This window comes from Vipera berus (genome assembly GCF_964194415.1).
Source record: "Vipera berus genome assembly, chromosome: 5".
NCBI lineage: Eukaryota > Metazoa > Chordata > Lepidosauria > Squamata > Viperidae > Vipera > Vipera berus.
This window is the reverse complement of record NC_138207.1, coordinates 74,300,156-74,316,579: the sequence shown is the minus strand read 5'-3', so window position 1 is coordinate 74,316,579 and position 16,424 is coordinate 74,300,156. Positions and strand designations below refer to the sequence as shown.

The 16,424-nt window shown below is 39.3% G+C and overlaps 1 protein-coding gene across 1 annotated transcript in view; it reads left to right on the top strand.

The window, feature by feature from the left end:
- Positions 1 to 2,188: 2,188 nt before the first annotated feature.
- HECTD2 (HECT domain E3 ubiquitin protein ligase 2) overlaps positions 2,189 to 16,424 on the top strand; it is a 49,646-nt gene continuing 35,410 nt past the window's right edge. Inside the window, exons 1-2 of the mRNA XM_081328727.1 lie at positions 2,189 to 2,884; positions 14,902 to 15,031. Coding sequence (XP_081184853.1) covers positions 2,603 to 2,884; positions 14,902 to 15,031 — 412 coding nt within the window. The 5' untranslated portion in view covers positions 2,189 to 2,602. The remainder of the gene's footprint in view (positions 2,885 to 14,901; positions 15,032 to 16,424) is intronic.

Genomic DNA, 16,424 nt, shown 5'->3' with positions numbered 1-16,424 from the left:
AATCACACACAAACTTTGCAAGAGGACAATATTTTTTTTAAAAAAAATCAGCACTAAAATTCCTATAAAATAAATAATAGAGATTACAGTACTTTTTTGCAAACAGCTGCAAAAAGTTGCCCAAAGGAAAGCAACAGGAGAACATGCAAGAATAAGAATACATTAAAAGCAGTAGTAAACAATGCTGTATATGCTTTACTGGTGTTCACATCCATTGTATCGCTCTCTCACTTAATCAGTTCCAGACGGGCAACAGGGATGGAAATGATTGCCATTTTATTGTCTAGTGTACTAAGACATCATGGCTTGGAAGAATATTATTTAAAAATAAATCAGTTATGCAGCACCAGAATGCTTAAAATAACTGAAACAAAACATTCCATTTTGTCCCCAAGTTAGTACAAAAGTCTGGAACATGGGATGCTTTTGTTCTGAACTCAAAAATATGAAATCTGTAATTTCTAATTTACATCCAAAACTTATTCATGGTTAAATGTCTAACAGTTCATTTCTCTATCTGTGGCAGCTTTTAGTAATCTGGAATGTTCTTTGCCACCCTGACCTGATCTGAGCAGAATGAGAGCAAGTTTTACATATTTCCAACATCGTTAACAGAAGCATTTTTTTTTAAAAAAATCACTAAATGCTTTTTACTGCAATATTTTTTTTACCATTTTACTTATTTTTTATTATTCATTTTTTAATCTTTATAGTGAAAAAAAAATCTAAGTTATTAAAAAAAATAAGTTTACTTCTATTAAGAGCCTTGGTGGAGCAGTGGGCTAATGCCTCCTTAAGTAACACCAGCTGCCTGCAATTAGTGCAGGTTCGCGTCCCACCAGGCTCAAGGTTGACTCAGCCTTCCATCCTTCCGAGGTAGGTAAAATGAGGACCCAGATTGTTGGGGGCAATTAAGCTGACTTTGTAATAATGCCGCTTGGGGTGTGTGTGAAAGCCCTAATAAGCAGGCATATACACAGAATGAAGGCTACTGCTAAGCTTGTAAGCCGCCCTGAGTCTTCGGAGAAGGGCGGGATATAAATGGAATTAAAATAAATAAAATAAATAAATAAACTGCATAGTGCAGCTACTGGATTTGAAGTGACACTGCACTTTTAAACTTGTACTCCCTACGAAAATGAACGTACTTGGTAATTCTTTAAGATGTGCTAAAGTAATTTAAACTGTGCTACAGTAGTTGCCATTTTAAGCATCTTCCGTTTTTGTAAAAAGGTGAACCCTATAAAACCAAATTAAAATATTTATATACTTTCATAAAGATATGTATTCTATATATATGCAAATAATAAAAATACATTCATCATCATCATCATCATCATTCCATGGCCCCATCGAACCATGTTAAATAGGACGGTCAGATCCGGGCGATCTCTAAGTGACCCAAAGCCATGCAGTCATCTAGTGGCCATCCGGATTTTGGCAGCCCTCGTGTATGAAAAGCAAAAGCAGGTCTCTATTAAAACCTAAGGGGAGAGGAGAAAGTAAGGCGAAGAGGAAGGCAGAAGGACAACTGATGACCTTATTGAGGTTTTACCCGCCTAGCTTAAGGAACCGCGCGCATCCCACTCTCCCCGCTAGAACTAGCAACCTGTCGTCCGCCTTCGCTCTAGGTGACGTCAAACAGCGCGATTCAAAAAAAACAAAAAAACCCACCACAACCCTCTGAATTGCGGCAGTTGCGTAACGAGAGCTCCCTCGTCTCACTCTAGCTCGGGAAGCCTCTCCTCCGCGCTTCCCTGGCAAAATACGGAGTTTTCGTAAGCGGGGGCGACTCTTTCTCCCACACACCCGGCCCTTCTCAGTCGGCAATCTTGCCTTCCGATCAACATGGCGGGCTCCGTTTCCGAAGCGCAGTGAAAGGGGAAAGGGTGGGGGAAGCGCGGACGGAGGAGGTCTGCCCCGAGTCGCGGGCGAGGCAAGCGAGAGGAACCGCCGCAGTCTGGCTGTTCCAACTGACGGGTCCTCCCTCCCCGCCGGTGGGGAAGCTATGAGGGGAGGCGGCAGGAGCTCGCCGGGGCTGCTGCTGCTGCTGCCACGTCTCGCCTCTCCCTTCGCTGTTTGGACCAGCGTGGGACTGCTTGGACCCGCGCGCTAAAATCCCCGCCACGGCCGCCTCCGCTCCGCTCCGGGCAGGGAGCGCCTAGTCAGGCCCTCCTCAGTCTGCGGAGGAGCGAGCGAGGCGCTTGAGGGAATCTCCCGCCGGCGCTAGTCCTGAGGCGGTTGGGACGGAGCGCCGTCGCTCTGCTCGGGCGCTTTTGGCGGGACGGGGAAGAAGCGGCACGCGCAGATTGAAGTTCTTTCTCTCTCTCTCTCTCTTTAGCGGGAGGGGGGGGGAAGAGAGAGAGAAGGATAAGATAAGGGAGGGGGCGAAGCGTTAAAACCACCGCTCCACAGTGGCCGCCTCCGGACTAGCGAGGAGGTTGCCTGAGGTAGCGGCGGGCGAGGGAGGCGGAGGCGAGCTGGGCAGAGCGGAGCCGAGCAAGGAGAGGATGGCAGGCAGCCCCACCAGAGCCGGCTGACGGGAAGAGAGAGAGACCGAGAAAGAGAGAGAGAGAGAGAGAAAGGAGGAAGGGAGAGAGCCATGGCGCTGCCCAAGCCGCCGCCTTCCGCCGCAGCTGCTGCTGCCGCCGCCGCCTCGGAACTCCTGCCTGCGGTGGGCGACAAACGCCTCACGCTGGGCTGCGACGTAAAAGAGGAAAGCGCGGATCCCCCTTCGGCGGAGGCGATGAGATCCCAGCCGCCGGAAGAGGGGATGGCAGCTGAGGAGGAGGAGGAGGAAGAAGAAGAAGAAGAGGGGAAACTCGGAGTGGGAGAAGGCGAGGAACTGGCTCCTCACCTGCCTGAATCGAGGTCGGCTTCTGGGGTAAGGATCGACCGCTGCTTGCCTGCTCCAGGAAGGGACCGTTAATAGGAGGCTTCCCTCTTTCGGAGATGCCGCCTTGTCCCAAGGGGACTGCATGCAAAAGATACATTATTTGATGGGGGTGGTGGGGGTGGTTTGCCCTGTTTAAGGGCAGTTGGGGTTTTCCGGATTGAAGCTAAAAGTGTCTTTATTAAACCTTACCATGAATCGAGTAAGGTTGGTGGAGCAGTGGGCTAATGCCTCCTTAAGTAATTAATTACTTTTTAATAATTTTTAATTTTTGTATCTTGTTTTTATTATGTATTGCCCTGTTCACCGCCCTGAGTCCTTCGGGAGAAGGGCGGTATACAAATTAAATTAATAATAATAATAATAATAATAATAATAATAATAATAATAATAATAATAATAAGTAACACCAGCTGCCTGCAATTAGTGCAGGTTCGCATCCCACCAGGCTCAAGGTTGACTCAGCCTTCCATCCTTCCGAGGTAGGTAAAATGAGGACCCAGATTGTTGGGGGCAATAAGCTGACTTTGTAAAAATGCCGCTTGGGGGGGGGGGCGAAAGCCCTAATAAGCAGGCATATACATAGAATGAAGGCTACTGCTAAGCACATTGGTTTGTGCTTAAATTGTAAGCCTTGGACTGAGTCTTGTATAAATGGGATTAAAAAAAAACATACCGTATTCACCCATAAAGTGGCTCTAATGCAGGGAGGGGAATGGGTTATTTGCCGACAAATGGACGGGGCCAAGTTGGGTCTTCTGCTTGGCAGAGAGTTCAGTTCTTAGATTTGGATCTACTGGTCTGGCCTTAGTTTTCTAGTCCCTTCAAGCTGTCATTAGAAACTTAAGTTTCCAATCTAAGCAGAAAAGGCAAAGCAACTCAAGATGGTTTTTGTTTTTGTTTTTTTCGTTTTTTTAAATTTGTGGATTAGGCTAAATTGAGTACCTTTTGTGATATTTATGTGGATTTTTATTATTTTTTTTCTCCCATGAATAAATATCAAGGAAAAGTAATCTTGGAAGGGTTGAAGCAGGAAGTAAGTTGCAGGAACAACTTCAAAAACCTAGTTGCCAAAACTGCTAAACGAGTGTTGGGTATTAAATTTAACGGGCGCCCTGTTTATTTCTTATGCAGAGCACACAGTGATTCCCATCACTTCTCCAGCAAACAAATGTAGTCTGATTCCGCAAGTTTATCTAAATTCATTTATAGTACCAAACTTAGAGGACTGCTATAAAAGAAATGTTTGCATAAATAACTTATAATTTATGTCTTCTTTTTGCAATCTGGTGTCTTCCAGATTTGTGAGTTGAGTACTATCATCTGCCAGTCACCATGGAGAGTATCAGGCTAGTGATAGCTCCCTAATATTATGGTGTTAAGGATCAGTTTATAATATTCACAGTGCTTCCTTCAGAATTAATCTAGCCCATTAACAAATCATTGTCCTTTCTGAGCTTGCTTTTTGTTGTTTTAATGCAGAGGGCAGGAGGTTATGCAAGAGTAAGAAACTATCATATGGAACTACTGTGTGTTGCATCATGTATTAGCCTGATACCAGTAGTATATTTGTTTATGTCCCATGGGAAGATGCCTGCCTGCCATGAAAACAGCAGGGGAATTACTGTTCTTAAAAAAACGTTACATAGGCTGTTATTTTCCACCATAGTCACTTGTTCTGATTTCTAGCCCCCGCTTTCTCAATAAAGTCAGATAAAACAGTTCTAATTAGCTGAAGGTATGCGGAATAACATTACCAAAGTACTGTTACATTTGAAACTATAGAAAGCACTTGTGATTTTTTTCTGAACTACCAGGATAAAAGCAAAGAATATAAATCAGCAAATAATACAAATTTAAAAATACCTGCATTTTAAAAAATAATTTCTCCAAGTCAACCAGTCTCTTGCCCAACTACCTGCTTTCTTACAAAAGTTGCCTAGTTACAGCTACAGCACAAATAGAAAATTGGAGGAATGCATTATTAATTCCTGCCTATTTCCGCTTCCATCTAATTTATTCTGAGAAGAAGTAGGAAGTATTGAAAGTATCAGTGAGGCAACTGTTCAGCAGTACCTCAATATAAGTGTCTGCTGTTCACTGAGGCTTGGATTTAGAAATGCATTTTTCCTGCTTACAGGATTCGCAGTGGTATTTTTGCTTGGAAAGTATCAACAAGCCACTGTCTTATTTTGAAAAGGAATAGAGCTCTGGGGTACTTTGCTTCATCTGCACAACGGCTGCTCTGACACCAAGCATCTGTGCTACCTTTCAAAAGCTATATTTCACCATAGCCAGAAAATGGTTAATAAAATTAAGGACTATAGTAAGAAATATTTGCGAAAAGCAAGCCAGGCAGTTTTCTTATAACTGATGGATGTAGGGACAAGTTGTATTTTGACACTTACCATATCAGGACAAGATAGTTACAAACACATATGCTATACATCTGTATTTAAAATACTTTAATTTAACTGATATAATTAAATTAATCTTATCATATAACTTTAATTTCTCAGCTATATTTTCTCCCTCAGATTAATGTAAATGTTTAATTTTTATGTGATTAGATTTTAAGAGTAACTTTTGCAAAAAGGAATGATGGATTAGAACTGTTTGCTTATGAATTAAACTGATAATCTACAAATCTCTATTAGTTATGATGTAGAACAGTGGTGGCGAACCTATGGCACGGGTGCCAGAGGCGGCACTCAGAGCCCTCCCTGTGGGCACCCGCGCCATACCTCAGAGGTGGCAACTGTCCCTCTTCAACCAGCCGCCCCCCACAGGTGTCCCCACGAGCGACATTGAGGTGACCAAACCCACCTTGGTCACACCCACCCAATCTTCCATGACCTCCACAGCCACACCCACCGAGTGGGCCATGCCCACCTGGCACCCAGCGATAAATAAGTGGGTTTTAGGTTGCAGTTTGGGCACTCGGTCTCTAAAAGGTTCGCCATCACTGATGTAGAAGATCCATTGGACATTAATGACATCCCTGCCACATTTTAATGCACACTGTCTTTATTATGGTATACAAAAGAAGCAGAAAGGGAACAGAAGCCTATGTATTCAATACTATCAGATATATTAGACTTGTTCCTTTAGTACTACCATGTACTAAAGGAACAAGTCTAATATATCCTGTAGTATGGCTTCAAAAACCTAAATTTAGGGCACAAAGAAAGAGAGAAACAGAGAAACAATGAAGGGTCGGTAATGTACAAGGAATATTGCCACAGATGGAAGGAAGAAAGGTACTTGTTACACAAAACCTGTTACTGTTTTTAAAAGACTGCATAAGCATCTCCATAATGGAAAAAATACTCATCCTAAATCCAATGTTAAATGATTAAAAAACCTCTAATAATATGAAATGATCTGAAGTAGAGATCTTTGTTAACAATGTCGTAGTCACTCATATTCAATTCATTGCGCTGAATATTACAGACATAGCATAACGGAAAAAGCCTTCAATCATCAGTAGCTTAATATGGTGCTATATTGCTAAGAACAAGTGTCCTTATAACAGATGGAAGGTGGAAAAGCATTTTGAACATGGCAACAGCTGCATGATGTATTTGCAAACTGTATTTGCCAGTTCTAACTATCACAGAAATAAAAGGGGGGGGAACTGTATATCTTAATGGCTAAATTAGTTCATGTGAGGTTGAATATTTAAAACAACTATCTTCCTTTTTTCTGGATTTGTTTGTGAGCTTCTTTCTACTTTAGGCCTGTCTCCCAGAAAAATACTCAGTTTGCTGTCTGGAAAGGCAGCAGAGGAAGCAAATCACTAGTTATTCTTTCATCAAATACTGAACATCCTCAGATGAACTAATATTTCTAACTAATACTGATCCAATTATGCTGTGTTTAGAAAATTCTTGAATTTAAAAGTGTAGACAAAAGTATAGATTTTCTGATTTCTGTCTTTTTCTTATTTTATATTACTTTTTATTAAGTTTATATTCCTTGTTAAAACTTTTAGTAACGTTAAAATATAATTCATGTTGAGATAATACGGTTGACTTATAACTAATTCATTGACAAAGTTAGATGCACCATTCCAAATTTCAGTATCAAAATCAAATATCAGAAGCTAATATAAACCAATAAACCTAAAATACACGTAAGAAAGAACATTCTTTGAATGTGGTCAATCTAAAATTCTAAGGGCCAGCTTTGAAAAGACATGAAGTCCAGTTCATGTGAGATATTTGTTACACTACATTATCTATTTTTTCCATATTCTTTTGGTAGTCACTATTGATATAGCTGAAACAGATGCAGAATTACATATGTGGTATTTCATTTACAGTTCTTGCTTCAGTATCATGGGATTTGAACAATTTCAGATAGATGCTTATCACCATACAAGCACATTTGATTAGAACACTTTCTAGTTAGTAAACTATAGGCCAGATCTAAGAGACTGGAATGGGAGGTTTATTCTAAATCATTGTTATTCCAGCACTCCTTCAGGGAATTTATTTATTTATTTATTTTTATTCCATTTATATCCCGCCCTTCTCCGAAGACTCAGGGCGGCTTACAAGCTTAGCAGTAGCCTTCATTCTATGTATATGCCTGCTTATTAGGGCTTTCACACACACACCCCAAGCGGCATTATTACAAAGTCAGCTTAATTGCCCCCAACAATCTGGGTCCTCCTTTTACCTACCTCGGAAGGATGGAAGGCTGAGTCAACCTTGAGCCTGGTGGGACTCGAACCTGCACTAATTGCAGGCAGCTGGTGTTACTTAAGGAGGCATTAGTCCACTGCTCCACCAAGGCTCATTTAGAGGTATCCAGTATGAAAAATGGGTGAAAGAAAGGGGTCCCATCAAAGCTGATAGTACTGTTCCATCATTAACATTATGAAGAATGTTAAGCTCTGTTTTCACTAAGAAAGCCAGGTGATTTCATTTAGAGAATGTTAAGTTTGAAGGAAAATGTGCCTATTGGTGAGGAAAGATAATAAATTAGCAGACAGAAATATTTCCTTTTCACTACAGCAGGGAAATGTCTTTTGATAGGAATGCAATTAACAGTTTTGACAGGGTGGTTCTATTTACAAAGTATGCCAAAATGCACCTAGCAGAGATGATGGCAGGAATAAGGCCAGACTGATCAGAATAATAGATATTACCATGGCAATGATAATGGTAATAATGATAATGCAACATCTTCAAACCTATCCCGACATTTTTAAACATATGAAAGATTCCAGGTTAACCTTCCCTCCAATAGTAAAAAAGGAAAGAGAGGGATTAATTTCCTCTATGAGCCTATTCCCTGCCTTATTTAAAATAAAATAGTCTTTTATCAATATCAACACAGAAACTAATAGTGTATTTGCTAACAACCATTTGTTTAATGTTGGTTCAAAGTTATGATGGCATTGAAAATAGTAACTTAATGATCTGTCCTCAAATTTATGACTTGCACCACCTCCAGAGCCACATAATTAAAATTTGGGCTCTCATTTAGACCAGTTCTCACACCGTGGTCAATTCTTGATTTTCCCAGCTGACTTCTGACAAGTAAAGTCAGTGGGGGAAGGTGGATTCAATGACCATGGTAAAAAAAAATTAAAATCAGCTATGGTTGTATGATGACTTGCTTAACAATTGCGTAGTGATCAAAGATCTGGTTCCAACTGTGGTTGTAAGTCAGGCATGTCAAACTCCCGGCCCACGGGCTAGATGCGTCATGTCGAAACCGCGTCTACCCCATTGCTGGTAATGGGGAAAAAGTCGCGATACGTCGTGCAATGCCACATGATGTCGCGCTTTTGACATGCCTGTTGTAAGTCAAGGACTACCTGTATTGGGCAGACATCTTATTTAAATGCCATCAGTTTGTTTAATTGCATATTTCAATTGTTAGGCTGCTTTTCATTTTGCAAATCATATATCAAATACATAAAACTGAAGTCAGTACTGACTTCTTTAGTAAATGCTCAGAAATTTATAACATGAGATGTGACAATCAATTTTAATAGAGGTGTATTGAAATACTCATCCATACTAAATTTATTTTCTTGAATGGTTTGGGTAGAATTATCAAAAGCAGAAACTATAAAAATGTGTGAAAATTACAACTATGTTAAATAAATGCTTCAGCATATCCAGGGAGAGGAACAGATGGAGATTCAAGAACACAATGATATTTTAGTAACAAGCGTCAGTGCTTATAAAACATATTAAACAAATATAGAAAAAGGAAGTATTGCATCTCCTTTATTTCAAATAATTTTTAAAATTCTAAAAATGGAAAAAATATTCACTCTGCTACCTTGGCATTCGGCAAGTGGGCGTCCTAACTCAAATTGAAATAGGATACATGTAGTCCTCAATGTCCATTATGGTGGTAAGTCATCGCAGACATAAAGGGGGTCAGCCCGAGACTGATCTGATTTTACAACCTTTTTGTGGCAGTCATTAAATGAACACCATGGTCATAAAAAATGACCTTCTGGTGATAAAGCAAACTTTGTAGTCATAAGGCAAGTCCATTGTTCCCTAAGGGTCATTTTTGCCCAAAACTGCAAAACGTTCTTGGACAAAATGTTGTAAAACCTCGTCCTGTAAATGCTGGATGCTGCAAACAACTATACATGCAGGACAAATGCCAAGAGTCTGTAACCTGACTGCTGGAGAGGGCACAACTTTTGGAACTTCAGAACCGTGTAATAAGTAGCCCAGGAGAGATTCAACATAACTTCAAATGGTCACTAACCAATTGTAAGTGGAGGATTACCTGTAGGCTTGTATGTGAGCACAGAAAAATGTGGAGTGTTGTACCTTTAGTAAACTAGTTATCTGTGAATCTAAGATTTAAGTTCTCTAAGGGCAAATTTCTAGACTTTACTGCTGTTAATTCTTTAAGACAGAGTTCCCCAAACTTTCTGGCTTGGCGGCCTGGAAGGAAAGGGAGCAGCAGGGAAATGTGTACACACGCGGCTGGCACACGTGTGCACAAATGGGCGCATGCACACTGGTGGTGCTAGCCGGTGGGCGCATGCATAAGTGGGCCGCACGCACCCATGGTACACCAATGCCCGTGTGCATGCACAAATGTGCTGTGTGCACCCATGGCACGCACACTGGCATCCGCATGCATGCGCAAACAGGCTGCTGGCACCCATGGCACGCTGGCGGCACTAGCATCCCCACGCATGCACACATGGGACTGCTAGTACCTGCACGGCAATGCTACCGCAAGTGGGGCAAGGCTCACCAACTATTCCCAGAGACCATAGGTTGGGGAGCCCTGCTTTAAGATATGTCTGTAATACTTGCCAAATCTGGGGACAATAAAGATAATCAAAGTTTTAGTGGCTTAACAGTTGAAATTGTCCATACTGTAACTAGAAAAAACAAAAGGTGTTATATATGTTAAAAGTTTAGATGAATGTTTATAAAACGGGTTTAATGTTTTTATAATGTGGGTTTTTGTGCTGCAAAAGTCTGCATTTTATTTTATTTTATTTTTATATCTATATCTGTGGAATGCAGACATACTGCTTTTAATCATTTTAACTTATCATTTGCGATAGAAAATAGTGCTTCCTTGCTCTAGGAATTTATGTCTTAGGGTGAGGTCAATGAATCTTCTATTTCAATTATGGCAATGTTCAGAGTATATTAGGAATTTTCAAAGTTTTTCAGGATGTAGAAGCCAGAACTCCTGAATAGGAGGCAAAGCTCTAGTGATTAGTTGTGTTTAAGTGACATTTTAGATTCTCTTAGATTTTCATGGATTCCTAGAGTTGCATATATAGTAAAGTTTGAAAACTCCTGTGTTAAGAGTATCCCAATGACTTCATATTACATTAAACCATGTAATGTCTTATGTTTTGGCTAAGTATGTCACATGATCATTATAGTGAGTTTTGCCCCATGTCATGACATTTCTTGCCACAGTTGTTAAATGAATCACTGCAGTTGTTAAGTTAGTAACACAGTTGTTAAGTTAATCTGGTTTCCCCATTGATTTTGCTTGTCAGAAGGTCAGAAAAGGTCACATGACCCTGGAGCAGTATAACTGTCATAATTACATGCCAGTTGCCAAGTGTTTGAATTTTGATCACATGACCATGGGGATGCTGCAATTGTTGTGAGTGTGAAAAATGGTCATAAGTCAACCACAAGTCATTGTAACTTTGAATGGTCACTAAATGAAGGGGTCTAATTTGAGGACTATCTATACAGGAATGTAAGGCACTATAGGTAGTCCACAACTTACAGCTGGTCATTTAGCAAGCATTCAAAGTTATGCTAGACCTGAAAAAGATGACTAATGACCTAGATTCAAAGTTCCAAAGTTGGGCCCCCTCACATGAGTGAACTTCAGGTGCTCTGCAGTACAACCACATTTGCTGTGTCCCATGATTACATGATCATGTTTTACAATGGTTTGGCCCAAACCCAATACTTTCTTCTGGGTTTTGGCAACACCACACAAACAATTGGTTCACTTAATGGCCATGGTGATTCACCTAATAACCACAAAAAGGTTATAAAATCGTATGGGTCACATGACCGACCTGTTTTGCAACATACAGCAGCAATGGGCAAGTTCCATTACAGCCATATGTTGAGGACTACCCCTATGCATATTACTACCTCACCCCGTTTGCCCATCACACCGTTCTTGTGAAATAGTTAGGGCTGAGAGAGAGTGATTGCCAAAAGTCCTCCCCCAATGAGCTTCCATGACGGAGAGTAGACCAGAACCTGGGTTTCTTCTTCAACCCAGCATCTTAACCATTAGCCTTTACTAACTGAAAATTATCATTTAGGTATTTAGTGAACTGAGCTTCTATGATTAGTACCTGCGTACCACAAGTTTAAATGACTTGTTGCTTGGATAGGTTCCAATTATGCATATCTTATCCATGCTCCCTACCCCTATTTCCTTCTCCCTTCCCCTATCCGCTTGGGTTATTAAAAACATCCTCCACTTCTGTCAGATCATAACTGAGGTGGTTTCAAAGTGTTTTACTGCGCATTCAAAATTGGTACCTCATTGCCCCCCACCTTTCTGCTTTTATCTCTAATGCTATAATTTTAGTTCCCATTCAAGCTGTTTTTAAAATCTGAATAGCATTTAGTATTAAAAATATATTGTTCATTCATAATTACTCCACCTTTCCCTCCCACACTTTAGCTTCTGTCATTTCTTTAGAGATAACAGTGCACAAACAGAGCATTATAGACTCCTCTAATGCTTTTAAAGAAATGTACATTTTTAGCACATGGAATGTACTGGGTTTTTTTTTAAAATTCAAAACCAACATTTATTAAGGCATGGTTTCTTTTTGGAATATTCACATATCTTTTTCTGGCATATCTAACCTTCAGATAGCTTACTGCTTATACCCTATCTATTTTCACATTTTCTTGATACATGAACTTCAGCATTACCAGACCTCATTGCCAAAAATCCAGGCAATCTTGTATAGTCTTGGCAGCAATCTAGCCGTCATCTGGATTTTCGCAGTCCATAGCCAGTGACTGAAATGTACCTAAAATTATTTCAAAGTTGAAAATGTTCATTTACATTTTAATTTGGGGGAGGAGAGAAAATGTAAATCAAGTGTTTGCTTCTATTTCATTACCTATAAATAAATATTATGCATACAAAGGCCACTACATTCTTTTTGAAGACAAATCTACAGTCTCCCATGGAAATCTGATTCAGTCTGCAGTCACCCATTCTCTGGAGGGGAAAGGCACAAACAATTAAAATTTTTGCTTTCCAAAAATTATTGGTTTTTTATTTTTAATTGTCCATAACAAATATTTATTATAATGATATGAGGCAAAAAGGAGCTTTTTTGTGTGAAAAAACTGGCCTTGAACAGAGGAAAGAGCCTGTGGCATACTGGTTAAGGTACTAGACTAGCACAGGAAGAGTCAGGTTCAAGCCGTTCTCAGCCACAGAAGCCTACTTAATGTCTTTGGGCCAGTTATTCTCAATCCAATCCTACATCATAAGAACATTGTTGTCAAAGTAAGGAGAGGTCTTGATGTAAATGGCCTTAAGCTCCTGGAGGAAAGACTGGTATAACTGTTAACAAAACATTAATTCAACTATTGCAACTTGGAAATATTAATATCTGTCTGAATTGTTTCAATTTTATCCAGCTCTGAAAAACAAATTTTAACATTTAAAAGATTTCCCCACCCATACTTAAAGTGGGGCTATGTAAAGAGCTTTACAACTAGATTTCCAGCTCAAAAGATATCAAAGAGGGTGGCGGATAGTTTGAATACCAGAACGTGATAAATACTGCCAAATGTCATAGAAATTGGTGCAAGAAATATATTCCCTACTTTCTATATTACTTAAGTATCTACAGTTTTCTATATTTTGCATCAAAAGAATGTGACATGCAACAAAGCTAGACTGTATGAGTAAGTGAACTGTATCAAATACAGTATGCTTGGAAATATGCTTAGAAATATTTTTATGTCACTGTTTTCCTTTTTAGTATAGCATCTGCTTACCATGTCCAACAATCCTTTGTCCATGGAGTTTGAATGCAATTACCATCTATCAGTTTCCTTAATTCCACAACACACACACACACACACACACACACACACAAACTCACCAACAGGACTAAAAGATTGGAGATCAGGAGTACTGCTTACACAAATGGGAAGGAAGGAAGGAAGGAAGGAAGGAAGCAGTGGCGTAGTGTGGGGGTTGCAGGGGGGGCTAGCCGCACCGGGCGCAACATCTGGGGGGGGCGCACTCGCACTCGCAGCTCTCTGCCCCTGCCTGGCTCACTCTCTCTCACTGCAGTGCTGGCTGTGCGAATCCGATCCAAGCCGCCGGGTCGCCGCCCACTGTGGAGGGGGGGTGAAAATTACTTGGCTTGCCCCGGGTGCTGACAACCCACGCTACGCCACAGGAAGGAAGGAAGGAAGGAAGGAAGGAAGGAAGGAAGGAAGGAAGGAAGATGGGAAGAATGGATAGCCCATTGACTTTGCTTGTCAGAAGGTTGCAAAAGATGATCTTCTGACCCCAGGATACTGCAACCATCATAAATATGAGTTAGTTGCCAAGCATTTGCATTTTGATCACATGAACATGGGGATGCTACAACAGTCATAAATATGAAAAATGATCATAAGTCACATTTTTCAATGCTGTGGTAACTTTGAATCGTCACTAAACAAACTATTGTAAGTTGAGGACTACCTGTATGGTGTTCCCTATGATGGAATCCAAATGACTGTTCTGCATATTCTGTAAAGAAATGAAGGGAACATGGTATGGGAAATGAGAGAAGTGGAAAATTGGATAAATTTATTGATGGATGTTTGAGTTAGAAAGTGGGTGAAAATAATAAAGTATATTCATACAGTCTTTCTGTTCACCCTTCACAGTTTTAACATCTATTCAAAAGGCTGTAGACAGCAACCTATTACAACAGTTGTTCCATTATTTTTCCTATCAAACCAGTATATGAAACACGTTGCTTAAAAATTTATACATCTCTTTGGCGGGTAGTGAGTTACTCTGCCTTTCCATCATTCATAATTTCATTCAGTGGGATTTATATGCCACTCCAATCCAGGAAGTCTTCTAGCAGCTTATATTTATTTCTTAGAATAATAGAATTAAAATTAGTCTTCTCCCCACCCCATTTCATGTTAACTTTGAAATAGCTTTCATCATGCATTTTATGTCAAGTTTTGGATTTATGCCAAGTAACAACACAGCCCTAGCTCCACATTCATTTTGAAATCAAACAACATTAAATATGTAGCACTGGCTTACATATTTACCGTAAATTCTCATTTATCAGTGAAATATAGATTTTCTGCATTGCATTTCAAGTTGTATTGTTTTTAAATATGGAAAATAGTTCCTTTTTTCTAAACCATTACCACTGTGTTGCTAATAAGAAAAAGTAATGTTCTATGAACTGGAATCTTGTCAAAATAATTGTCAAGCACTTTGTTTATTTTTCCTAATTTCAGGGAGTGGAGAGAGGACACAAAAATGATATTTCTCCTTTCAGCAATTTCATTTCAACTATCAGCCAAAAGAAAGAAGATTCTGTAAATGAAAATTCACCTGAACAATTAGTTATTACTGATATTAAAAATGGTGAGAGAATAAAATATTTAATTATTTAGTCATTTCTAGCTGAAGGTGATTCTTGGTATTTGAAGATGTTGTTTTATTTGTGTTATAACAATGCTTTCAGTACTTTTTGTATAACTGTCTTTGTGTGAAGTATTAATGTGACACAGCACAGTAAGAAACAACCTTCTAGTAAGTATAATTATAACAGCTCAGTAGGGATTGTAGGATGCAATAACTGGAATGAATTTTAACACAGATGGTATTCAGTTTGCACATGTAAGTTAATGAATAGTAATAATAGTAACCTGCCACCTGCTTAATTAGGTTTTCAAACAGTATTTGTTCTTCCAAAGGTTTTATAAGACTTTGATTGCAAAAAATATTTTGTAATTGTTAGTATGTTTAGGAAAGTCTTTTTAAAATTACATATAAGAATAACTGCAGTCGAATCTGTCTTTATAAACAGAAGAATTATGAATGAATAAGCAAACAGATGAGAATATGCAAAATGTTGGAACTTAGTAGTATGGTAATTATTTTATAGCACATTTACAAAGTGGTTTCTGAGTCTTATCCTTCACAAACCCACGTTTAAAGGATTTAACATTTTAATAAATAGGAACTTTAGCTGCACAGGCTAAATGGGTAAAGCAAAATGTAATAAAGCATTTATGAAAGAGCAGAGTTGCATCACGAGATTACAAAACATATATGGATGCCTACGCTTAACTGCAGAATAAAAATTATCTGAATGCTATATTTGATGTTGACTATTTGGGCCTTTCTATACATACTTCATACACAAATTCAAATTGCCTCTGATAAGACCACAAACTTAAAATAAAATGAATTCTCTCAGAATCTCTTGAGGGATGTAGGAGAAAAAAGTGCCTTAAATTTTATTACAAGTTACAGGTGATTTAAATATTTTATATGAACTTATCACAAAGTAAAGTTAAGGGCTGGAATTAAACATACAATTTTCCTATTTGTAAAGAGAATTGGAGAAAAAGTTGAGTTATCACCACACAAAATCCACTTTTTAAAGATAGCTGTCCTCCAATCATCTTGCATTTTACCATTTTTCCAGGTACATTAGCTGTTTTCATCAGTAATGCATAGAAATCAAATCATCAGAGTTATCAGTTACAGGTAGTCTTCAATTTATGACCATTTGTTTAACAACAGTTCAAAGTTACGATGTCCTTGGAAAAAGTGACTTATAGCATATATTCACATTTATGACCCTCACATTATCCCCATATCACATGATCATAATTCAGGCATCTGGAAACTGGCTTGCATTTATGACCTGTTGCAGCATTCTACAGTGTTGTGATTGTGATTTGCAGCCTTTTTTGTTGATTTCAGGGGGGGGGAACGCTCATTAGGGAATCTGGATTTGCTTAACAAC